This window comes from Chaetodon trifascialis, chromosome 21 (assembly GCF_039877785.1).
Source record: "Chaetodon trifascialis isolate fChaTrf1 chromosome 21, fChaTrf1.hap1, whole genome shotgun sequence".
NCBI lineage: Eukaryota > Metazoa > Chordata > Actinopteri > Chaetodontiformes > Chaetodontidae > Chaetodon > Chaetodon trifascialis.
The window spans coordinates 19312087-19339512 of record NC_092076.1 but is presented as its reverse complement, the minus strand read 5'-3'; the positions used below and the strand labels follow the sequence as shown (position 1 = coordinate 19339512).

Here is a 27426-nt window from a genome sequence, read left to right as displayed (position 1 = left end):
TATTATTTCAGATGCAACCCGAGTGGAGCAAAGAGAACATGGGAGCAAATCAAACATAAGTATAAAAATATACTTCAAAGTGGTCAGTACGCTTACTATATCTTATACATGTAGCATATGTATATGTAGGCCTACATGTTGGAGGCTATATACAATATACAACGGCAAACATCCCAGGGCTTAGTCTACATTATGCAAATTACACATCAACCTTGCTTACCTGCGATGTCATAAAATCCCTCTTTGATGCATTGCGTGGGCAGGTGGCCGGGAAACACCACGAATGCGTCGACAAGCTCAGTCAGGGCCCCCGCGACTTTATGAATAGCTCTACATACTGTGTTTTTCCCGAGGTTTTCGGCATCGCCAACAGAATACATAAAAGTACCTATGAATGAATGAATCAATCCATGATTTACTTAAACAAATAATTGATTAATGGCATTTTATCTGTGGCTTGCTTGTAACTCATCCAACGAGGGATTTAAAGACATCATAATAATTACAAACATCACTAAGAAATATATTACCTGTATTATATTACCTTACCTATAAAACCTCAGTGCAATGCACACTGTCTGCGGGACTGTCAGCGCGTGGTTGCGGTGCATTACATTGCTGATGTAAGGCTCCAGCAGCTGACAGATGTATTGTAACCCCTCTCCCGAAAACCTGTACCTTTCGTACAGTGATTGTTCAGACAATTTGAACGGATTACAGCGATCTCTAAATATTCTCTCGCGCCTGAGTGCTCTTCGCACAAGCTGTGCACCAAGATCCACCGGGTTCTCATAAAACGGACAGGCCATTTTCCAAGAGAACTGATTGGTCAATAGGTGGGGCTTTTATACCTGCTGAGCTCTTATCCTGAACTTATCCTGCTCCGGAGCAGGTTAGGTGTTCAGCATAGGTTACCACGGCAACGTAGCCCGATAGAAAGTAAGCCACCTTTATGGTACTGAAAAGCCAGGGTTAAGCCTGAAGTTATCTCGCTAAGCCGTAATCCAGCTTTATGGTACAGGCCTCTGCTCTGACTGCTCTGTGTATTTTTTCAGGGCTGGAGCAAGGCAGAGGCGGGGCTGATCGTGCTGGGGTTTGAGCGTCTACCTGACACACCTGTCACTAATTGTTGTTAATCAGGACTCCCCTTCTTAAGCATGCTGCTCCCACACTCTGATGCCAGATGATACCCGTGCTTATGCTCGTGTCCATGTCTCAGTGCCGATCGCCTGACCTCTGCCTCGTGTTATCCAGCCTTGTCGCATTTGTGCACACTGCGTGATTTTTGTTCCTGCCTGAGTGCTTTCCCTTTGTGGAGATTTCTGTTTCAGTGTCTGTCGAGTTGTTCTCCAGCGCTTGTGTTTTCTTTTGTGTGCTGTTTGCTTTTTTCCCCAGCAGAGTTTTTGCCGTCCTCCCTGAGTTCTTACCGGAGGCTGTCGAGTTTTCTCCAGCACCTGAGTGTCTTCTTACCAGTGAGTTTTTTCCCCAAGTGGTGATTTTGAGTTTGCGGTGGCTGTTGAGTTTTCCCTCCAGCGTTGTTTTTGGACTGTTTTGCCCGTGTGCATTTCTTAACGGAGTTTTGTGTTTTTTATTAGAAGCTGTCGAGTGTCCTCCAGCAGAGACTGTCATCTCCGTTCCCGTATATATGCGCCCTCAGTTGTTTTTCTTCTTTTGTTGTACTTTAAGAAATAAACTGTGATTCTGCCGCTCTGCATCTGAGTCCTGTTTCAGAAGCCGTCACAGTGTGTAATTTTTTGTCATTCCCTTTGTAAATAGTTAAATCCAGGAAATTAATATTTTCTGTAGAGTGTTCCATAGATAATTTGATGTTTTTATTTGTATTGTTAAGATATTGGTAGAAATCTATAAGCTCATTTTGGCTGCCATTATAAAGAAGAAAAATGTCATCAATGAATTTACAATACATTTTAATGTTATAGCAGTGAGGATTTCTTCCTTGATTGAAGACGTATTCTGACTCCCAAAGACCTAAATAAAGACAGGCATATTCAGGGGTAAAACTAGCTCCCATACTGGTTCCTTTACATTGTCTAAACAGTCTATCTTGAAACAAGAACACATTATTTTTCAATACCCATTCGGTCAGTTCTACTATGAAGCCGGTAAAGGGCGTTAATCCTTCTCTGTCGGATAAATAGCTCTCAGTCCTTCAGAGTGATCAATGTTAGTATAAAGTGCTTCAACATCTAATGTGACGGAACATAAATATGCGATAAGAACTAACAGTGATGACTACCCTATGGCACGTCACTTCCATATAGCCCACAATAATAATGATAACATACTAAAAGTGGAGGCCATAGAAAAAGTAGAACCATCAATCAGAGGAGGAGACTGTCTCAACAAATTATTACAAAGGGAAACTTTTTGGATTTTCAAATTAGATGCCTGTATATATCCTGGTCTTAATGAAGAGATGGATTTTAGACCATTTCTATAATTATTTTGTAGGCAGTTGAAGATTAGCCCTTTGTCTTTACTCCGTGATTGAAACATATATATTTTCATTATGGGTTTTTCACTGTTGATGTAACCTTTTTTTTATATAATTGTTTAATCACTTGACTGATATTGAAATTGTTTGTCTCATCTCACAGGTCGGTGGCTATTTGAAAAGTTGATATGTTCTTTGAAAAAAATCATCATAACTTACCTTTGTAATTGGAACTCCTGTTCTGTCTGATGATTGGCTGTATGAAACATTTCATCTTGTGTTATGTGAGAATTAACTGGTCTAATTGCTGTTGATGTTGGCACCATATAAGTGTAGCAATAGGAACTATTGTTTGGTTCCGTGTTGCCACACAGACGTGTTTTGGTGCGACGCACACTGAGTTATCCGACCTATGTATCAGACCGAGCTGAATGGACTTGTGACACCCTGAAGTTTATTAAAGTCTATAACCCGGTTGGGTTGAAGCCATAATAAGTGTGTACGCTTCTTGAGAATATCGACTGGAATATAACAATAAGCAATCAATGCATCTGACACGGGTCCTTACCTGTTTTTTACGCCCTGACGAAGACCCGCCGTGGTCGAAACCGGTCGGCGTTTAGAATATTTTATATCAATATGCCCTAATTTAATAAAGGCTTTTTAACTATCCTTGGCTCGGTCGGAGTGCCTGAAGAAAGCTTCGTTGCTTTTTCTTTGTCTTTACGGAATCCTTCAACTTCAAGAGCACCTGACATTGAACTGGAGTCCACCACGTTTTTTACCTGCGAGCACTCCATGCATTCATTCCTTTGAATGCATTTTATGTTCTTCACAAACATTCCATTGTAGAATTTTCAAACATTGCGTTTTATGTTGTACACAAACATTGCTCTTAGAATGTTTGTGAACATCCGTTCTAGAATTTCCAAACATTGCGTTCTGAAATGTTGACAATTGCCAAACATTAGGTTATAGAATGTTCACAAATATTCTGTTCTTAAATTTTCAAACAATGGCTTTTATAATGTTCATGAACATTTCGATGTAGAATTTTAAAAAACATTGCCTTTCATGTTGTTGGCGAACATTCCGTTCTAGAATTTTCAAACATTGCCTTTTCTGTTGCTCACAAACATGTTTTGGAATTGTCAAATAATGCAGCAGGAATACCCAGACTTCCCTCTCCCTGGACACTTCCTCCAGCTCTTCCGGGGGGATCCCGAGGCCAGCCGAGTGACATAGTCACCCCAGCGTGTCCTGGGTCTTCCCCGGGGCCTCCTCCCGGTGGGACATGCCTGGAACACCTCCCTAGGGAGGCGTCCAGGGGGCATCCGATAGAGATGCCCGAGCCACCTCAGCTGACTCCTCTTGATGCGGAGGAGCAGCGACTCTACTCTGAGCTCCTCCCGGGTGACAGAGCTCCTCACCCTATCTCTAAGGGAGCGCCCCGCCACCCTGCGGAAGAAACTCATTTCAGCCGCTTGTATCCGGGACCTCGTTCTTTCGGTCATGACCCAAAGTTCATGACCATAGGTGAGGGTAGGAACATAGATTGACCGGTAAATCGAGAGCTTCGCCTTTCGGCTCAGCTCCTTCTTCACCACGACAGACAGACAGATCCGCCTGTCAATCTCACGTTCCATCCTTCCCTCACTCGTGAACAGGATCCCAAGATACTTAAACTCCTCCACTTGAGGCAGGAACTCTCCCCCAACCTGAAGGGAGCAAGCCACCTTTTTCCGGTCGAGAACCATGGCCTCGGACTTGGAGGTGCTGACTCTCATCCCGGCTGCTTCACACTTGGCTGTGAACCGCCCCAGTGCATGCGGAAGGTCCTGGCTCGAGGTAGCCAACAAGACAACATCATCTGCGAAAAGCAGAGATGAAATCTGCCGGCCCCTGAACTGAACCCCCTCCAGCCCCTGGCTGCGCCTAGAAATTCTGTCCATAAAAATGATGAACAGAACCGGTGACAAAGGGCAGCCCTGCCGGAGTCCAACATGCACCGGGAACAGGTCCGACTTACTGCCAGCAATGCGGACCAAGCTCCTGCTCCGGTTGTACAGGGACTGTACAGCCCTCAACAGAGGGCCTCCAACCCCATACTCCCGGAGCACCTCCCACAGAATGACGCAAGGGACACGGTCGAATGCCTTCTCCAAGTCCACGAAGCACATGTGGACTGGTTGGGCAAACTCCCATGAACCCTCAAGCACCCTGTGGAGGGTATAGAGCTGGTCCAGTGTTCCACGGCCAGGACAAAAACCAGTTTGAAATACTGCCCTTTATGTTGTTCACACCCATTCTGTTCATGAATTGTCAAACAATTTGTTTCAGAGTGTTCAATCACATTACATTCAAGAATTTTCATACATCACCTTTAAATGTTGTTAACAAACATTCTGTTGTAGATTTGTCAATCACTGCATTTTAGAGTGTTCACTAACATTCCATACTAGAATTGTCAAACATTGTGTTTTAGATTGCTCATGAACATTCCATTCTAGAATCGGGAAACAATGCCTTTTATGTTGTTGATGTACATTCTGTTGTCTAATCGTCAAACAATGTGTTTTTGAATATTCTTGACCATTCCTTTCTAGACTTGTCAAACATTACATTTTAGAATGTTTACGGACATTCAATGTTAGATTTGTGAACACTGCCGTTGATGTTGTTGACAAACATTCTGTGATAGGATTTTCAACCAGTGCCTTTCAGAACATCCATGAACATTTCATTCTAGAATTTTTACACATTGCCTTCTGTGTTGTTGAGGGAAATTCTGTGTAAAAATTTTGTAAAATACCTTTTAGAATGTTCACGAACATTCAGTTCTAGAATTTTCAAATATTGCAATCTATGTTCTTCATGAACATTCCATGCTCGATTTTTTCAAATATTGCATCTTATATTGTTCACAAACTTTGCATTATTTAATGATTGTGAATATTACATTCTAGAATTTTCAAACGTTGTCGTTTAGAATGTTTTTCACCATTCCATTCTAGAATTCTCAAACATTGCATTTTAGAATGTTCACGGACACTCCATTTTAGAATTGTGAACACTGCCTTTGATGTTGTTGACGAACATTCTGTTTTAGGATTTTCAACCAGTGACTTTCAGAACGTCCATTAACATTCTGTTCTAGAATTTTGAAACATTGCCTTTGATGTTGTTGCCGAAAATTCTGTTTTAGGATTTTCAACCAGTGACTTTCAGAATGTCCATGAACATTCCATTCTAGACGTTTGAAACATTGCCTTTTATGTTGTTCACAATCATTCTGTTCAAGAATTGTCGCGCAATGTGTTTTAGAATGTTCAATAATATTCCATTCTAGAATTTTCATACATCGCCTTCAAATGTTGTTGACAAACATTCTGTTGTAGATTTGTCAATCACTGCGTTTTAGAATGTTCACGACCATTCCGTTCTAGAATTGTTAAACATGAACATTCCATACTAGAATTGTCAAACATTGTGTTTCATGTAGTTCCAGGAAAACTCTGTTGTTAATTTCTCAAACATTGTGTTTTAGAATGTTCACGACCATTCCGTTCTAGAATTGTCAAACATTATGTTTAGAATGCTCATGAACATTCCATACTAGAGTTGTCAAGCATTGCGTTTCATGTAGTTCCAGGAACACTCTGTTGTGGATTTCTCAAACATTGCGTTTTAGAATGCTCATGAATATTCCAAACTAGAATTGTCAAACATTGCGTTTCATGTAGTTCCGGGAACACTCTGTTGTCGATTTCACAAACATTGCATTTTAGAATGTTCGCAACCATTCCGTTCTAGAATTGTCAAACATTGTGTTTTAGAATGCCCAGTGACTTTCGGAACGTCCATGAACATTCCGTTCTAGAAGTTTGAAACATTGCCTTTGATGTAATTGCCGAACATTCTGTTTTAGGATTTTCAGCCAGTGACTTTCAGAATGTCCATGAACATTCCGTTCTAGACGTTTGAAACATTGCCTTTTATGTTGTTCACAACCAGTCTTGTCAAAAAATGTGTTTTAGAATGTTCGATAACATTCCATTCTAGAATTTTCATACATCGCCTTTAAATGTTGTTGACAAACATTCCGTAATAGATTTATCATTCACTGTGTTTTAGAATATTCACGACCATTCCGTTCTAGAATTGTCAAACATTGCGTTTCATGTAGTTCCAGGAGCACTCTGTTGTCGATTTCTCAAACATTGCGTTTTAGAATGTTCACGACATTGCATTTCAGCATTTTGGACAATGGAATGTACATCAACAACAAAAAAGGCAATGTTTCCCAATTCGAGAATGGAATGTTCATGAGCATTCTAAGACACTAATGACAGTTCTAGAACAGAATGGTTGTGAACATTCTAAAACACAATGTTTGAGAAATCGACAACAGAGTGTTCCTGGAACTACATGAAACGCAATGTTTGACACATTGTGTTAAGCTCGCAGCCGCCAAGTAATAGGACCCAGAGATGCAGAAACCAGAGGCAGGAATTGTGTAAAACCAAGAACGTGTCCATGTAAACAGTGGATTTGGAATTTCCAATCAACCAAGGTTTAGATCAGATTGGAGAAATTTGCGCATGTAAACATAGCTAATGTGTTTTAGAATGTTCAATAACATTCCATTCTAGAATTTTCATACCTCGCCATTAAATGCTGTTAACAAAGATACTTTTGTAAAATTGTCAATCACTGCATTTTAAAATGTTCACGACCATTCCATTCTAGAATTGTCAAACATTGTGTTTTAGAATGCTCATGAACATTCCATTCTAGAATTTTTGCACACTGCCTTCTGTGTTGTTGACGATGTTGTTGACGAACATTCTGTTTTAGGATTTTCAACCAGTGCCTTTCAGAATATCCATGAACATTCCGTTCTAGGTGTTTGAAAAATTATCTTTGATGTTGTTGCCGAACAATCTTTTAGGATTTTCAACCAGTGCCTTTCAGAACGACTTGTCAAACCTTGCGTTTTAGAATGTTCACGGACATTCCATTTCAGATTTGTGAACATTGCCCTTGATGTTGTTGGTGAACATTCTGTAATAGGATTTTCATCCAATGCCTTTCAGAACATCCATGAACATTCCATTCTAGAATTTTTACACATTGCCTTCTGTGTTGTTGACGAAAATTCTTTGTAAAAATTTTCAACAATACCTTTAAGAATGTTCATGAACATTCAGTTGTAGAATTTTCAAATATTGCCTTTTATGTTCTACATGAACATTCCGTGCTCGATTTTTTCAAATATTGCACCTCATATTGTTCACAATTGAATGTTTGTCAATATTACATTCAAGAATTTTCAAATGTTGTCGTTTAGAACTGTTCTTCACCATGTCATTCTGGAATTGTCAAACATTGCATTTTAGAATGTTCACGGACATTCCATTTTAGAATTGTGAACATAGCCTTTGATGTTGTTGATGAACATTCTGTTTTAGGATTTTCAACCAGTGTCTTTCAGAACATCCATGAACATTCCGTTCTAGGAGTTTGAAACATTGTCTTTGATGTTGTTGCCGAACATTCTGTTTTAGGATTTTCAACCAGTGCCTTTCAGAACGACTTGTCAAACTTTGCGTTTTAGAATATTCACGGACATTCCATTTTAGATTTGTGAACATTGCCTTTGATGTTTTTGACAAACATTCTGTTATAGGATTTTCAACCAATGCCTTTCAGAACATCCATGAACATTCCGTTCAAGAATTTTTACACATTGCCATCTGTGTTGTTGAGGAGAATTCTGTATAAAAATTTTCAGATAATATCTTTTGGAATGTTCACGAACATTCAGTTCTAGAATTTTCAAATACTGCCTTGTATGTTCTTCATGAACAGTCCGTGCTTGATTTTTTTTCAAATATTGCACCTTACATTAGTCACAACATTGCATTCTTGAATGGTTGTCAATATTACATTCTAGAATTTTCAAACGTTGTTATTTAGAATGTTCTTCACCATTCCATTCTAGAATTGTCAAACATTGCATTTTTGAATATTCACAGACATTCCATTTTAGAATTGTAAACATTGCCTTTGATGTTGTTGACGAACATTGGGTTTTACGGTTTTCAACCAGTGCCTTTCAGAACATCCATGAACATTCTGTTCTAGAAGTTTGAAACATTGCCTTTTATGTTGGTCACAACCATTCTGTTCAAGCATTGTCAAACAATGTGTTTTAGAATGTTCAATACCATTCCACTCCAGAATTTTCAGACATTGCCTTTAAATGTTGTTGACAAACATTCTGTTGTAGATTTGTCAATCACTGCGTTTTAGAATGTTTACGAACATTCCATACTAGAATTGTCAAACATTGCGTTTCATGTAGTTCCAGGAACACTCTGTTGTCAATTTTTCAAACACTGTGTTTTAGAATGTTCACGACCATTCCGTTCTAGAATTGTCAAACATTGTGTTTTAGAATGCTCAGGAACATTCCATTCTAGAATTGGGAAACATTGCCTTTTATATTACTGATGTACATTCCGTTGTCCAATTTTCAAACAATGTGTTTTTGAATGTTCTTGACCATTCCTTTCTAGACTTGTCAAACCTTGCGTTTTAGAATGTTCACGACCAATCCGTTCTAGAATTGTTAAACATTGTTTTTTAGAATGCTCATGAGCATTCCATTCTAGAATTGGGAAACATTGCCTTTTATGTTGTTGATGTATAGTCCATTGTCCAAATTTCAAACAATGTGTTGTCAAGGGGCTGTATAGCCTATGTAATAGGACCCAGAGATGCAGACCCGAATACAGAGGTTGTGTGAAAACAAAACAAATTTATTAATAAAAGGGAAACAGAAAACACGCTCAACGAGCGGATAATACCAAACAAAAGACGCACTCAAAAGGAGTGGAAAACAAAAGGAGCACCGACGAAGCGGGTATGACACGAGGCACGCGTGGAAGCGGCAGGCAGGCACTGAAACAAAGAAAAACACAGCTCACTTAGAGACTGGAGAAAATGTGGACAACAAACAAACGTAATTCTGATCTAGAGAGAGAGACTAAAGACATGTACTTACGAACCATACTACCAACAAAGACGAGGAGCTCAATGGAATAATCCGGCGACGAGGAGCTGGAAGTCCACGTCTTTAATACTCTCCCTGATGAGGGAGAGTGACTGCAGGTGAGTAGCAGTGGGAGGAGCTGGCAGCAGGTGAGGGGCTGCCCAGCCATGGATCCAGGGGTAGACAGACAGACACACACACAGGGATAAGGGAGAGGAGACACACAGGGAGAGACAAGAAGCCAGGATCGTAACATGTGTTTTTGAATGTTCTTGACCATTCCTTCCTAGACTTGTCAAACATTGCATTTTAGAATGTTCACGGACATTCCAATTTAGATTTGTGAACATTGCCTTTGATGTTGATGACGAACATTCTGTAATAGGATTTTCAATCGATGCCTTTCAGAGCATCCATGAACGTTCCATTCTAGAATTTTTACACATTGCTTTCTGTGTTGGTGAGGAAAATTCTGTGTAAAAATTTTCAACAATACCTTTTAGAATGTTCACGAAAATTCAGTTCTAGAATTTTCAAATATTGCCTTCTATGTTCTTCATGAACATTCTGCGCTCGTTTTTTCAAATATTGCACCTTATATTGTTCACAATTGAATGTTTGAAACGTTGTCGTTTCGTCGTTTAGAACTGTTCTTCACCATTCCATTCTGGAATTGTCAAACATTGCATTTTAGAATGTTCACGGACATTCCATTTTAGAATTGTGAACATAGCCTTTGATGTTGTTGATGAACATTCTGTTTTAGGATTTTCAACCAGTGCCTTTCAGAACGTCCATGAACTTTCCGTTCTAGAAGTTTGAAACATTGCATTTTATGTAGTTCACAATCATTCTGTTCAAGAATTGTCACACAATGTGTTTTAGAATGTTCAATAACGTTCCATTCTAGAATTGGGAAACATTGCCTTTTATGTTGTTGATGTACATTCCATCGTCCAATTTTCAAACAATATGTTTTTGAATGTTCTTCACGATTCCATCCTAGAATTGTCATTGCATTTTAGAAAGTTCACGGACATTCCATTTTAGAATTGTGAACGTTGCATTTCATGTTGTTGACGAACATTCTGTGTTAGGATTTTCAACTAGTGCCTTTCAGAATGTCCATGAACTTTCTGTTCTAAAAGTTTGAAACATTGCCTTTTATGTTGTTTGCAAGCATTCTGTTCAAGAATTGTCAAACAGTGTTCAATAACATTCCATTCCAGATTCTCAAACGTTTAGAATGTTCTTCACCATTCCATTCTAGAATTGTCAAACCTTGGGTGTTAGAATGTTCATGGACATTCAATTTTAGATTTGTGAACATTGCCTTTGATGTTGTTGACGAACATTCTGTTTTAGAATTTTCAACCAATGCCTTTCAGAAGATCCATGAACATTCCATTCTAGAATTTTTACACATAGCCTTCTGTGTTGGTGAGGAAAATTCTGTGTAAAAATTTTCAAACAATACCTTTTAGAATGTTAATGAACATTCAGTTCTAGAATTTTCAAATATTGCCTTCTATGTTCTTTATGAACATTCCATGCTCAATTTTTTTCAACTATTGCACCTTATATTGGTCACAAACACTGCATTATTGAATGTTTGTGAATATTGCATTCTAGAATTTTCAAACATTGTCGTTTAGAATGTTCTTCACCATTCCATTGTCAAAAATTGCATTTTAGAATGTTCACGGACATCCCATTTTAAAATTGTGAACATTGCCTTTGATGTTGTTGACGAACATTCTGTTTTGGGATTTTCAACCACTGCCTTTCAGAACGTCCATGAACATTCCGTTCTAGAAGTTTGAAACATTGCTTTTTATGTTGTTCACAACCATTCTGTTCAAGAATTGTCACACAATGTGTTTTAGAATGTTCAATAACATTCCATTCTAGAAATGTCAAACATGTCAATGTCAGTCAGTGTTTTAGAATGCTCACCAACATTCTGTTCCAGAATTGTTAAACATTGTGTTTTACAACGATTGCCAACATTCCTTTATATAATTTTCAAACCTCGCCTGTTACGCTGTTCACGAACATTCCATTGTAGATTTGTCAATCATTGTCTTTTATGTAGTTTCACAAACATTCCGTTGTAGATTTGTCAATCACGAACATTCCATTCTAGAATTGTCAAAGATTGTGCTTTAGAATGTTAACCAACATTCCATTCTAGAAATGTCAAACATGTCAATGTCAGTCACTGTGTTTTAGAATGCTCACCAACATTCTGTTCCAGAATTGTTAAACATTGTGTTTTACAATGATTGCTCACATCCCTTCATATAATTTTCAAACCTCGCCTGTTCCGCTGTTCACGAACATTCCATTGTAGAATGTTATGTTATTGAATGTTTGTCAATATTACATACTAGAGTTTTCAAATGTTGTCTTTAGAATGTTCACAAACATTCCATTGTAGAAATTTCAGTTGTTTCCTTTTAGAATGTTCACGAACATTCTGTTTTAGAATTTTCAAACATTGCCTTTTATGTTGTACACCGACATTCCGTTCAAGAATTTGTCAAACATTGCCTCCTCTGTTGTTCATGAACATTCCATTCTAGAATTGGCAACATTATATTTTAGAATGTCGACGAACATTGCCTTCTAGAATTTTTAAAACACTGCTTTTATGTTGGTGTCGAATTTCCAAACAATGCTTTTTTGCATGTTCTTGACTGTCACAACCCAGCTCTAGGCAATGACAAAACAAAGGGAAAGGACGACAGGTATCAAAAGTAACATAGAATATTTATTAAATTCAAGACAAACTTAAATAATTTGCAGGATGAGGTGTGTGAGTCAGTGGCATCAGTGGTGTAAATGTGGGTGCGTGGAAAGATGGTGGGGTGCGGGTGTTGTGTGGTAAACTACGCAACATAACAAAAGATGATGACACCAGCCAGGGTTGAGGGAAGAGAAGAGACTGGAGGCTCAGCACAGGTTGGACACTTATCCTTCTCCAAAGCACCGGGCCCAGGTGCTTCAGATTAATGGCTCCACCCACCACACATGATCCTCAGGTAGAGACAGAAAATTAGTGACAATCCCATGTCCCTAATCATATGCCCACAGGGTTGTCACATGACCATTCCATTCTAGAATTGTCAAACATTGCGGTTTAGAATGTTCAGACATTCCATTTTAGAATTGTGAAACATTGTGTAACCCAACACTATTGTACTCTGGTTCGACTTGAGGGATGGTTGGAGTAAAAGGTAAACACAGATATATTTATTTTCACAATCAACATAAAGTGGAATCAGTTCAGATTCAGAATCCCTAAAATAAAAATAAAATAGTGTCCTTTCACAGCTTAACGTTGTCTGAGATCAAAGTCTTTCAAAATCCAGTCCAAAGTGTTCAATTTGAATCCATGTCCATCCAAATTTATTCAATGTGTGTGTATTGTGTGGGTAGTATGTGTGTGTTTTTATGATTACTGCGCGCTGTTTAGATCTTATCTGCCCCTGGTTGAAATCACCACTGTTCACCAAATGTAGATCGAGCAACTAAAAAACCCAAAACAATCGGAGTCCTCAGTGGAAAGAAAACAAAAGAAAGCAAATCCTCTCTCGTGATGACTCAAAACTTGTACAGACTTGTAACTTTGAAAATAAAGCAGTATTTTTTGAATAAAATGTCAATACCTTCTCTCGTGAATATATGGCAGCGTTAGCATCTGGCGTAGCTGGGATGTCTCCCAGCATGCAATGCACCTGTCTACTAGAATCCCCACACTGAGCGCACATAGAGCCGTCTAGCGGCTGCTTAAAGCAATTATATATATTACAACTTGTGCTATCAGTCGATTAAAATATTTAATCGTGATTAATCTCATGAATGTCATTTGCGACTAATCGCAAATTAATCGCACATTTTTATCTATTCTAAATGTCCCATTAATTATCATTTTGATACTGTTATCAACATGGAAAAGTGGATAGGCTTGCTTTGTGCAAATGTTTTTTTATTAAAAACAGCGACGTGTAGAGTTATATTTCATGCTAACATTCTCACTTTGAGTAGTCATTCACATTTGAAGCAAAATCTCACACAAATTAACACTGTCAATAAACAGATGACAAAAAAATAAATAAATACTTGGGTAACGCTTTATATTAAGGTCCTTGTAATAAGCAGTTGTTAATAGGTAATAAGGCCCTTATAAGTGCGTATAAGATTCTTATTAACATTAGTATGCCTTTATAAGACTATATAATGTATTAATAGTCACATTACAATAGAGTTAATAGCAGACTATAACAGATTTATAATAACTTATAAGAAACTTGTTAACTGTTTGTTGATGCTTAAGAACATCAATAAAATCCTCATGAGCATCTTATAATTGTTCATAATAACATTACAAACACATATATTGATGCAACTACCCCAACCACGATGTCTTTGTCCTGCCTTTATTAATCTTTTTTGGTTGATTTATTAACATTAATATATACTTAATTGCTCATCTATTATAAGTTAACTATGCACTGTGCTTTTTGCAGGTACCGGATCTAAAGTGAGAATAAGGTCTTATTAAGGCTGATAAATCTTTTATTGTGCATTATTATGCTTTTAAGAATGTTTTATTGCTTGCTTTATCAAAATAAAATGTGCTTTATTATGCCCTCATTATCAGTTAACTATGCACTTGTTAACAGTGAACTATACCAGATCTACCAGATCTCAAGTGAGAACAGTGCCTTATAGAAGTCTAATAAATCTTTTATAAATCTGTTATGCATTTATTTATGGCTAATGATCTGGAACAAAGAATAGATGTGGTTAAGGTTGGTATGATAGAAAGAAGAAATTGCTCAACACGACAAATGTTTCAACAGTAAACCCAAACCGTTTTTATTTATTGCTGTGGCTTTCAAAGACACATTTTCCTAAAAATGTAAAAAAACAAACAAACAAACAAAAAAACCTACAACTGGCTTTTTGGGGGGAAAGTACACTTCCTCGCTTTAAATATTTGGGCATATTACGTAAAAATCAATTAACACGGAAAAGTACCATTTTCCAAAGTGCAACATTAGACACCTAAAACAGGTGTTAAAAAGTGCATTCTCTAGAATATATATTATACAAACCATCAATAAACAAGTGCAAAAGGTGAAGTGTTTTTTTTTTCTTTTAATTCCACTGAACATGTTAGCACTCTTAAAACATGTGAAATTCACATCAAAAGGAATTCTAACGTCCCCCTTTCTGACAGGCAACAGTTTCCCAACCTTCCTGTCAATATCTGGACAGTGAATGTGTGATCTACTCCCACTATTTGGCCCTCATTTTAACCTACCCTGTACCTCTTAGCTATGTCATGTAGGAGCCGACCAAGAGGACCATCTTTGTTTTCCTGCCTAGCCATTCAGTCCACTCAATGAGACAAAGATGATCAGACAATAGGTGTTCGGTTTGATTACCTCTTTGCCTCCAAACTTGCTCCTTAATATTCTGCCATGCTCTGTCTATGTGCTGTGTATGGGCACCTGTTTGGGAATCTACATACCACCTAGCATGATTTACAGTCATGTGATTGTAGCCAAGTTCAGGGAGGGAACGATAAGCACGCCATTCATCACTAATGATGTCTGATCCTATCCTGACATGATGTGCAATCAGGGGGACAGGATCTTGTCGTCGTCTTCTCTCTACAAGACGCAGTACTGGCTTTCCTCTCTTTCCCCTCTGCTGCTTTACACCAAGCATACCGAAGAACCATTTTCGTCTTTGCCAGGTGCCACCCATTCTTCCTCTGCCATACTGTTGTGATGATAACCAATAAACAAAAAACAGCTCATGGGGTGTGATGTACAACTTACAGACAAACTATATAATGTTATATGATGATGACCAATAATGAACTAAATTTAATCTAAGAAACAGGATCCTTTAAAGGCCCACAGAGGACTAATATTTTGGTTATAAAAAAGCCTAATTTTAATGTGGATGAATCTTGGTAACCCACACTTGTTAATGGGTCAATTTTCGATAAATATATTGTTTATCTTTATAGTTATTTTGATACTATTATTTAATGGGCGACTGGCCCAGCATTTCCGGAAGATGGAGTGATTTACTGCAACTGACTATGTGCTGCGCCGAGAGATGGAGAGAAGGAGAAAACGAGCGGAGTGAGAAACTTCTCCCACCAGAGATGGCCAAGGCAGGCAGAGCGGTTAGGTGTCACTAACCTGAGCAGTCCTGATAAGGATCTTGTAACTTTGTGTTTACGACAATATGCGCTACAGCTCATGGGAAATATTCTTCATGCCTGGCAAAACATGAAAACTCTTCGGTGGGCGCTGAAAAGTTTTTTCTTTCACTCCTTAGTGCAGGGGTGGGCAAATTCATTCCACAAAGGGCTGTGTGGCTGCAGGTTTTTGTTCCAACCAACCAAGAGCACACAGTTTGACCAATGAGCTGTCTGAAGACTGAGATCAGTTGATTAAATGAGTCAAGTCTGGTGTGCTGTTGCTTGGTTGGAAAAAAAAACCTGCAGCCACATGGCCCTTTGTGGAATGAATTTGCCCACCCCTGCCTTAGTGTGATCATTTACAAATTACACGATAACAATGATCATCATTCTACCATTAATATATGGAAAACAAATAAATCAATTTTTAAAGGTACTTCAAGTAGCCTACTTGCAGACACACAAGTATCTGAAAGTAGGCTGAGAGGGTATAGCCTACTGCAAGCTTTATGTCACAAGCAACTAGAAAGATTAATTTTGATGACAATTCTGTCTAGCCCAAATAATTAAGATGGTGTGTTAACTTTTACCTCTCACTTAGCACTGCAAACCATTTAGGCTACTTCAGGCCCAATATTGCAGCTCTGCACACCTTTTTCTTATGGCGGAAATGACTCTCATCAATTACGACGAATTCACGCCGTCCACCAATGAGCTGTCCTCGTCGTTCTCTCATTCGTTCAACAGCCCTTCTGCAGATCTTTCTCTTTTTTTTTGCCATCTGTGAGAGGGTTGCAGTGCTTGGGGCAATACTGTCCTCCATCATGTCGACCTGTCTGAGGCGTAGGCCCTGTGCAAATCTATAGAAAATATAACACATCAAGAGTTCTACATGTTCTTCAAAAAGCTTTTCCAAAGTAATTATCTAGCACTTTAAAATATATTACCTATAAATGAACTGCATCCACTGAAATAGTGAAAGTCTGGACTTGCTGAAAAGAGATTTGCCCCTAATTGATTTCACTGTCTTGGTCCCTTGGTGCACTACTCGCTGGCATGTCCTTAATAAAATCACAGAGTTAGGCCAATGTTTGATTGAAAATATTAAACATGTTATTCATATTTAGAAAACATCATTATGGTGCATCTATCATTTATTAGGCTACTTTACATGCACATATATTTGGCAAGTGAATGTTCAAATTTAACAAGGCATTAGACAGATGACTGTGGTTTTTAGGCTGGTAAGTGAAAGAAATCTACTGATCACTTGCATTATTTTTTTTTACCAGCACTTGGGTTCTAATTTTGTGCCCTACAAATGCAGATCTGCCAAATAGGTTGGTGTATTTAGCATCTCTAATGGCTGGTAAGTAGGCCTAATGCATTAATAAGCACAAATCTGCTTAGTCAATAGCTCTAACCGACATCAGTCCAAGGAAAATATATTACCAGCTGTAATGGTCTCTGCCCCTCTTCTTGGTCATCTTCATCTTCTTGTGACAGATGGGACGTTTGATTTTTTTCATTAGGAGTTTTTTTTCCTGAGGGAATTTAATTTGTTTCAAAGTTTTTCTGGTTGAACTACCTTCAAAAATAAGTTTTCAGATTTTGTTTTGCAGTGTCATCCTGGTCTTTTCTCCTCCTCTTCCTTTGCTTTTCTCGGGTCGCTTTTTCTGCTTCTTTTCAGTCTAAATCCAGAGCTGTCTTCATGCGCTTTTCACTAGCTTTTATTTTGAAGGCAGACTGTAATACCGGTACTTCCGGTTTAAGATAGCGGCTGAGCCACACGATCAGCGTGATCGTCCTCCGGATCCCGCGTGCAAAGTGGAGGGAGTGGCCCCAACATTTTCACCCCCAAGGAGAGTACACAAACCCGATCTGGACCTCGAAAAGATACTGCCGACAAGAGGAGTCGTTGTGATACGGAGGATGACTCTTCTGGTAAGTTTAACTGCAGCTAACTAGTTAGTGCACATTCAAACGCGCAGCTACCTACGTAGCTAGCTAGCCAAAGTTAGTAACCTATTGGGCTTTATTAACCCTCCGGGACCCCTAGGCACATTTTACGCGCTTTTCATTCTTCATTTTTTGACAATTTTGGCTGAGTTCATGCATATGGCATGAATTTTGGCAAGATTGTGTATTTTTATGTGATCATGATTTTTCCAGCTCAGCTCCTAAAATAAGTGTAAAATACACTGTGTACAAACGAGTCACACCTAGCACCCAAAATGCGCCATTGAAACCCATTCAAACTGCAATTTATGATCTCACTGCCATTAAAGCATAATATATGCATTTTATTATATCTGGGTGTCAGTCTGGGCTTTTGCCTTGAAATTAATAGTTTTTACTACTTTCCACCATATGATGTTATTTTGACTGAATGGCAAAGGGTTAAAATCTTAAAAAACATCATGAATATTTGATATCAATAATTAGATCAGATGTAGGTGAAAGAAAATAGATCAATGAAAGTACAATATAATATAAATGTATAATATATTTTATAGCTACTTTATGATAAGTGCATTTTTTGCACTTAGCCTGTTAGCGCTCTGCTCATTCATGAGTAGACGAGAGGGAGCGGTGAAACTCACTGCGCAGTTGGATAGCTCAGCAACCAATTGGTCAATTTTGATGATCGACACCTCTATTGACCAGTCAGAGTCAAGAGATTCGAGGTGCAGCACCCAAATTCACCATAGTAACACCAATGATGATCCAGAAGGAAGTAAGCCCAGAGATAGGTTACCGCACGCTCCCTCCACTCTAAACACCCCCTCCTCTTTATGTAAACAACCAGGACCTTCATGATTGATCTCAAACTAACACAGAGTCATAGGAGGAGACATTAGCAGTGTTTTTTCGAGCTGGAATATAACTTTTGACCACAAAACCGCAAAGGTAAGGCATACTGTATGATTTAGCAAAGTTTTTTCTGCTACTCTTTGGCTGCTAGCTCACTGAGTTTCCATCGCACAGTGAGGAGGCAGACATCTTCGTGAACAGCAAACTCTCTGCTTTCATATGATACCAGGTTTGTGTGGTTTGCATGAAGTGGCGAAATCAGCAGACGCTCTAGAGTGGACATACGCTATTTTCGTCTTTTTGTTACATCTGCATATAATTTATTTCTGTATGAATTATGTTTCGTTTGGGTGGCAATGCTTGGTAAAGGCTTTTAACTGAGATTCTCCCCATCATTCTGATATGCTACACATTAGGATTGGTGCTTCCTAGAGTGAGCATTGACCGTCTGAACTGAGCAAATTGCTCATGTTGCCGATCCGACGACGACTTTCGCCTGACAAAAAAAAAAAGCAACAGACACGGCACCTCTTTTTAGCACAAGTTCTTGTGTGTCATCATGTTCTACTAGTTCTGCAGCTTCGATTTCGCACATTCAATGTCTGTCCCATCCATCTTCACTGTAACACCAGAGCACTACAGTTTACCCTCACCACGCCCCCGCACCATGCCTGTTGAGAAGCGCAACATTGAAAACGGTCCCGCAGCGTTCCGGACGTTGTGTAATCACATACACCAGTGTGGCAGTATATTAAAAATTCATATCATAAGGAAAATATACACCGGTATTCGGTGTGAACCGGTATACCGCCCAGCCCTAATATATTTTATAGCTACTTTATGAAAAGCGCATTTTTTGCGCTTAGGGTTCCAGGTGTGACAATTATTCTAAGGGTCCTGGAGGGTTAATGTTGCTGCTCGACAGAAGTGCGGCAGCAGTCTTGAGGGGTGAAGTGCCTGTCCAACTCAAAAAGTAAGACTCATGTAAGCAACCTGTTTGCTACACTTTTCTTCGTTACAAACACCTGACATGTTGCTAAAAGGGGCACTTGGTAAACTCTGTTTAAAAAAAAAAAAACAGCCTACTCTAGTTTATGTAACTGGTAACTTGCTAATTTATTTTGTCTCCAGCTATGCCAACATACAGGCAGGTTACATCGTGAAAATAATGTGGCTTCTCTTGTTAGATGTGCATTGTCTGATGATTGTTTTTTTTTTTTAACACACATGGTAGTAATGGTTTACATTTTAATCAACAGTACATTGATTTGAATCAAATATGGAAACCAGTGTAATTAAGTATCCTGTACCATGACCACAGGTACAGGATGTACCTGTGGTCATTCAGCAGGTTGTCTCCAGCGTTCAGAGGATTAGTTATCAGACATGTGGTTATCAGACCACATGTCTGATAACTAACAAAGATTACCACATGAAAATTAGAATTCAGTGAGTTATGATTATTTTAATAGTACAGGCCTTTCATTCCTTTTTAACTTTATGTAATTGGTTGATGTTGTGGTTTTTATCTGTGTCTTAGATTGCCCCTGTATCCATAATTAGTATTAAGTTTGAATTGTTATTTCTTTCAGGTGCTGCCCAAATGGCCCCCACTGCCAAACTCCAGAAGCACAAACATGAGCTGGACCTGGCTAAAATGAAAATAGCTTGTCAGGAGGGGGAGGAGATGTGCTGGCGGTGCAGTGCACAAAAATACCAAAGTCTGCGCCGCCACGCCCCATCGGCGCAGTGGACCTGACTTTGCGCCGTGCCTGTGCCGCACCGGTGGTGGAATTGAAAATAGAGCCCTCAGTCTGAGGAAACAAGCTGTTCTGTAGTCTTGTAGTATGGCAGCAGATACTTCTGCACAGCTTGCCAGACAGCAGCAGGATGAACAGGCTGTGGCTGGGGTGGGTATTGAAATTTTAACAGCTGCTGTGAGGTCCCACAAGGCTCAGTTCTATGCCCCTTACTGTTCAGTTTGTATATGCTGCCACTTGGTTCTACCATATAGAAGTGCAATTCAGTTGCTAAGGGCCCACTCTGGGACAAACTGTCTGATGACATAATATGTACCACAGCCGTGCTTAAAGGAAGCTTTTCTTTCAGGCCTGTGGCTGAGCCACTGCCTCCATTTATCTGTCTATCTCTCTCTTGTATTATGTGCGCATGGGTGTGTGTGTCAAGCAAATTGAGCTTGCATTGTATGAAATGTGCTATATAAATAAATCTGACTTCTCAGGACTGTGTGCATGCGTACAAGTTGGCTGACAACTTCCTCACTCCCTATTTACCCCGTTATTATTGTTGTTATCTGTTATTGGTACATAGAATTTTTATATTTATTTTATTTTATATACAGCTCCACCCAACTTCAGCCTGACCACACCCAAACAGAAGGGGCAAGAGCCCACGCAAGTCGGACGCACCAGGTTGACCCCCAAAGAAAAGGAGAGACATCGGGAAACCAATCTCTGTGTGTACTTCAAGGCTCCCTGGCCAGGCCTGTAAAGAAGATGCAGTTGATCGCAGTTTAAGATGCTTCAGAGTCTAGCCATTGAAAGCAATGATTTTCTTTACTATCATCTCTAACATTAGTAGACTTAGCAACTTTCTCACAGAACTTCAACCTTAGATGATCAGATTTCCTCGTGTCGATTCTGGTCTCTGAGTCAGAGGTGTTCACCTTTTTGTCATCCTTTGAAATAATAAATGTGCTCTTGTGACAGTTAAGTTAATGTGCCATCCCAACAGTCTGCTGCTGTGCAGAATGTTTGACAGTTTATTGAATGCTCAGCAACAAGTACAATAAGGAAGCAGTTCCTGGAATAAATGAATACCACAAGACAACCTATGTATATTTTAATGTAGTTCTGGAAAAGCAATTCTATATAGTCCCTCAATAAAATGACATAGTTGTTAGCCTTTGCTGCACTGGCACTTCTCGCAAGTTGCCAGTACTCTTTTCTGCCATCAAATCAATTCACTGCTTCAGTGTGACTGGATGGAAATGACCAGTAGAGGATTAAAATGTTTTTTATTGCTTAAACACAACAGACATGAGCTAAGTATAAAAACTGCTTTTAGAAGCCTATGACTAATTAATAAAAGTGAAAAAAATAATAATAAAATCTGAACCCTAGCCTAAAAGAAAAAATCAATTGGTAGACTCACTTGCTGTAACTATGGGCCAACCTGGAAAATAAGAGATCATGTAAAGAAGCCATCCGGTTAATGAAAAAACATGACAATATATTTTTATGGTTCATTTATCAGACGTGCATGAAACAACAACATGTAGCAGCCATTACAAATCAAATCTTCTTATCGAGATGATCAATAAAAAACACTAAATTCAAGAATGGCAATGTTATTACACCTTAATTGGTGCTTGTTATTTTACAAACAAATAACAAATGGTAGTGTTGCACTTGTGTAAGAATGGGGTGAGATTTCTCTTTCTTCAATTAATTTTGATTATTGAGTTGTGCAATTGAGATGCTTGTGCAAGTTTTTTTTTTTTTTTTTTTTGGCAAATGAGCTGCAAAAGCTGCAGATATCCAAGAATGTGGTTGTTACAGTTTCTACTAGTTGGGAAACAAAGGTAACCAGTCTTTTACAGAATGCTGTGAATTTTAATTGAACGGAGAAACCTTGCTTACCTTTTGTCAATGATTACTTGTGATCATACTTAAATTGCAGGTATTTTCCAAGAGTGGTCAGATGCTACACCTTGATGTGTAGTTTCAAATTTGTGACTGTTTTTTCAATTCTTTTTCTCTTTGATGGTGAAGTCATGACCCCCCCGACTCTGCCTCTGATTGGTTAGTACCTAATGCCTTTGTCAGATGGGCTGGTCAGCTTTATGCATGAGGAGTGAGATTGTTTCAAGTAAGGGTAAGAATAGCAGGGTAAACTAGAGGTACAGAAAGGGGGGTCATGTCATCAAACATATTGGGTGCCATAAAACAAAGTGCATGAGCGTTGTTAATTCTAGCAGGAGGTAACAATGCTTGTTGTGTTGGGGGACTTCCAATGATACACCGAGCTCCTCTGTTCTTCTCTCCCTCCCTCTCCCTTTCATGTCCTACCAACGCATGTAACTAACTTAGCTTCGTCCCCAGAGCTTTGTGTGTTCTCATCTTGCAGGTTCCTATAGATAGTGGTTGAACCTGGATTGGGGATTATAGCTATGTCTCCTGCCTTGGCCCTTCCTGACATCCATTGCAAATGCTACAACTGTTAGTCATACCTCCATCATTATTAGATCCATATTGCTGTTTTACGTACGTATACTATCTGTTACTAATACATATATGTGCTGTATATGACACATACATAACTACCATACATAAATATAAACGTTAAAAGATTAAAGGCATTTCTGTCCACCCCTGGCCCCTCCCTCTCGTGCCTTCTCTCTCTCTCTCTCTCTCTCTCTCTCTCTCTCTCTCTCTCTCTAACCCAAGTGGTCAAGGTAGATAGCCACCCACCCAGAGCCTGGTTCTGCCTGAGGTTTCTGCCTGTTAAAGAAGTTGTCCTCGCCACTGTCGCCAAGTGCTTGCTTATGAGGGAATTGTTGGGTCTCTGTAGATAAAGTGTATCATCTGTACCAGCTCTATATGGAAAGTGTCCTGAGACAACTTCTGTCGTGATTTGGTACTATATAAATGAATTTGAATTGAACTGAATTGAATTAAGTGGCAAACAGATACCTCCAGTTCCATTTCCAGTTTTACCAAAAAACATAAGCATGTTCAATAAACCTTTTACCGTGTTGGTTGGGGATGAGCGAGTACACCACTATCTGTACCTGTATCTGTATCTGTTCAACCATCTAAATTATCTGTATCCGTATCTGTACTCGGAGTGGGCGGGACCTAAACCGAAAGTAGGCGTGGTTTAAAGTTTTCCAACTGACTTTATATCACCAGCCAAACTAAGAGCAAGCAGACAGTAAAACAAAAAAAAAAAACTCGACCAGAGTGGAGGCAGTGACCAACATGACACGAGCCGTTTTCACCAAGTAACTTTAAATATACAAACTGAAATAGAGGTGAGCTGAAGAAAACCTAAGGAGTACTGAAGTCACTGTCTGTGTATTGCCGAGTTTCACTCGTATCATGCTCGTACTCATTAAAAATGCTTTATCCGTACCAGATACTTGTCTGAAACGAGTATCCAGCTCAACTCTAGTGTTCAACACTGGAAAGGCTGCATTTGTAAAAGTAGAAGCTGACCTTTGTTAAGCAAGCACTCGAATGCACCAGTCTCTGCTGGCCTGTTGACATACAGGTAATAGCAACACCTTGGCTGAGGCCCTCACATGCCGAGGTTTCTTGAAAATGTTCCACATTGTCCTGTGTAAATGGTCTCTGTCTTGTGGTCCTGTGCGTTGTGTTGTTTAGGGTGACTGTATGGAAGGCTTTGGGACTGGAAAGCAGTCATCGTTGGACAAGTATTCTTCTGCCACTGGCTGTAGAGTTTCAATACTGCTTAACATGGAAGCTGGACAAAGGCTTTGAAAGCAGTGTGCAGAAAACAAGTGACAGCAGTGATGTGTGAACCCAACCCTGACCACACCACACCAAATAAATTTAGAATGTTTATGGAAAACTCTAAGTCTGAAATCAAAATTCAAATTGTGTTCACTGGAACACAGCATCAAATACAGACATCAATAATTACTATCAAGCTATTACAATGTAAATTAAAAGCTGCAAAATTAGCTAAACCTGTATCTCAGTTCAGCCAAGACATCATGTTATAGTGCATTTTTGTCTTCTTCAACTCCATATCTATATATTAAGGTCCATGTTTTGAAATTGTTCAACATGTTCTTATAATCCTCCAAAAGTCACCTCCAGTTAAAAATGCAGTGAGAGATGCTGTCAGCATTCAGTCTGTATAGCCTTAGCCATCCAGTCAGATCTGGCCACCAGTAACCTCAGTCTATCACCTGATGATTGGATCAGCTCCTTCCCACTAACAGAGACAAAGAGGTGGAAGAGATGTAAAAAAAAAAAAAGGAAAAAAAAAAGATTTTTTTAAACATGAGATTGCTCAGATTTGGACTTAACTTATTCTTACCTCTGATAGTCCAGTCCAAGCAGACTCACTCCATTAACAGCTAGGATCCTGTCTCCTGGCGCCAGCTTCTCACACCGGGCTGCAGGAGAGTCTGGGACCACTGCACGGATGAAGACGCCTTTCACCCTCAAAGAAGTGTCCTGGAGGATGAGGTCAAAATGTCACTGACTCAGTGACATGCAACATTTTGTAATCGGAAGTAAAACTCAATCAAACCTAAAATAATCCTAGTATTCATCAGCATTGTAAAAACAGATTGGTGGAGTGAAAGAAGAATTCACATAATTTCGTCCAGAGAATACACAAGAAATATTTTTTTGTCTTCCTGTGAACTCTTACCATCCCCAGTTACTACCATTAACACATTTAACATTTTAAACTGACTCATAGTACACCTGCAGTTGGGGAGAGCAAATTACTCTAGACATTTGTGAGGAAGTCCCATGGACAATCACAACAGAAAGACTGTGCCAAAAGTTGCATCATATTTTTTTTCATCTTTGCAGGATTTTTTTTTTTTTTTTTGTTCTAGCAAAACATGCTGTATTTGTTTCTGAAGCATGATGTATTAGAAATCTGTATTTGATTGATTGATTGATTGATTGATTGATTGATTGATTGATTGATTGATTGATTGATTGATTGATTGGTATGTTTGTTATTTGCAAAACAAAATGCATTAGTTTGTTTATGGTGTTTTGTGTCTGCAAATCACACTGTTCGTGGAATGTGGGGCATTTGAAGTGGTGTGTAGTATGTGGTAGTGTTCACCTTATATGTAATCTTCTTAAAAGAATACACATATATTGTTATTCAATATTTCTGGGTTTTTGGTACCTTTAATGAACACCATTTCCTATAAGCCATACACTGTCCTTGGCTAAATAACAAAACTTGGCAAAAGAGACAAGTCCATGAGCAAGTTGAGGTGTGTAGCAGAACAGAGAAGACTGAACGCTGTAAAAGTGTTAAGACAGTAGAAATTACAGATAAAAGTGTTTCATGGGAACAGTAGTTTTTTTTATTCTACAAAAGTTGTTGAACTTTTTAAACTTGTTTGAACTTCTAAAAGGTGTGTAGTGGATGGCTAAAATATGGAAAGCAAACCCCAGGAACACGCTTAATGAGAGACTGCACTGAGTTACAGAAGCTTGCCCAAATATGACATCATGACTTCTGCTCACTGAACAACAACATACAGAAACATACAGAAGTTTAAAGAATAACTTAAAACTGGGCTGAAAAGCAATATTTTTTGCCCTCTCTGCTTGTAAGTTTCAAGTCTGTTGCAACTTTTACTATGTTTTATGAGGTCTGCATCTCTTTTACTTACCCTTGTATCAACCAGAGCAAGACCAAGTCCTCTTTCACCTCGCTCCAGCTCCAAGCTAAAAAGCTCATCATTATTGTCATCATAATGGTCATCTGCCTCTTCCTCCTCCAACTCCTCCTCTTCTTTCAGTTCAACAAATCTTTTCATACTGGGGCAATCGGATTTCATGTCTACTTTCAGTGCTGCCAGGCATTCAAACACTAATCCACCTAAGGATAACATAAAGGGCATGTTCAGTTTTCTTCTACTGCAGACAAAGAACTCCATGAATGGTACTGTATATCTATACTACACCTTCATCATGTGCATCTCCACCAGACGACCAGGCAAGTGTCTCACCGTCACCCTTCACCAAATTACCCTGGTATGCCTTCAACAAATCAACAGGATCTATGGTATGAGGAGTGTTGGGTGGGGTGAGGAGACAGGACGGGTCCAGAGCTGACCTCCTCATCGCACTGGTCTCAGTCTCTCTGGTCTGCAACTGTAGATTTCTGAGCTTCTGGGACAAAAGAAGGGCACCACAGGAGTTGAATTCATCCATGTACTGGTTGGAGGAAGGTGAAGGTGGTGATGGAGGTGAGACACCAGAGTTGGTAGAAGTGGACAGGCAGTCATGGACAGTGGCTTGAGATAAGACCATCTCTACAGGGGATGTATCCAAGGTTTCCAGACTGGCTTTTGGAAGGATATTGCTCTTCCTCAGTTCAGCATCCAAGGGAATGGTAACACACTAAATGACAAATAGCATTAGGACAATTAGGATCAATCAATCCAAACCACAATTGAAAATTGACCTACTTTAAAGGGGAGCATTGCCAATATTACTCATCATAGTTTCTCTTCCCCTTCTTCCCTTTTCTGTCTTTGTCCTTTCTGATCTGGAAGAATGTCCTCAGAAGTCCAGCCAAGGTGCTGGTTGACACACCTGACCTAAGCGATTGACAGTAATTGTCAGAGTGCATGTGCTCCAGTGACGGTGTCTCTGTTGATTATTGCTTGTTTCAGTCCTAGAATCCTTTGACACCTCTACAGTAACCTGCTCCAAAAATGTAGATGTGTGTGTCGGGGCTCTATTTTTGACTCCGCCGCCGCGCAGCGCAAGCACGGCGCAAAGTCAGGTTCGCAGACATATTGTCACACTTTTTACACTCATATATATATCCATCCATCCATCCATCCATTATCTATACCGCCTATCCCTTTCGGGGTTGCGGGGGGGCTGGAGCCTATCCCAGCTACAATGGGCGAGGGGCGGGGTACACCCTGAACCGGTCGCCAGCCGATTGCAGGGCTCATATATATATATCTTGGAATCAAAACATCATATATAAAAAAATATGTACCAGATGAAAGACCAAAGTCTCAGGTATATATTTTGTATTCATGTCATTTTCATATCTTGTGTCAGTGCAGAGTTATAAGCAATCTAATGGAGATTGTCACAA

The 27426-nt window shown here is 39.3% G+C and overlaps 1 protein-coding gene across 1 annotated transcript in view; it reads right to left on the bottom strand.

Moving 5' to 3' along the window:
* Positions 1-22086: 22086 nt before the first annotated feature.
* The window catches only part of LOC139349972 (ras-associating and dilute domain-containing protein-like), a gene marked incomplete at its 5' end in the record, with an annotated part of 39027 nt that continues 33687 nt past the window's right edge, over positions 22087-27426 (bottom strand). The window contains 4 exons of the mRNA XM_070991058.1: positions 22087-24540; positions 24646-24785; positions 25979-26187; positions 26273-26711. Coding sequence (XP_070847159.1) covers positions 24447-24540; positions 24646-24785; positions 25979-26187; positions 26273-26711 — 882 coding nt within the window. The remainder of the gene's footprint in view (positions 24541-24645; positions 24786-25978; positions 26188-26272; positions 26712-27426) is intronic.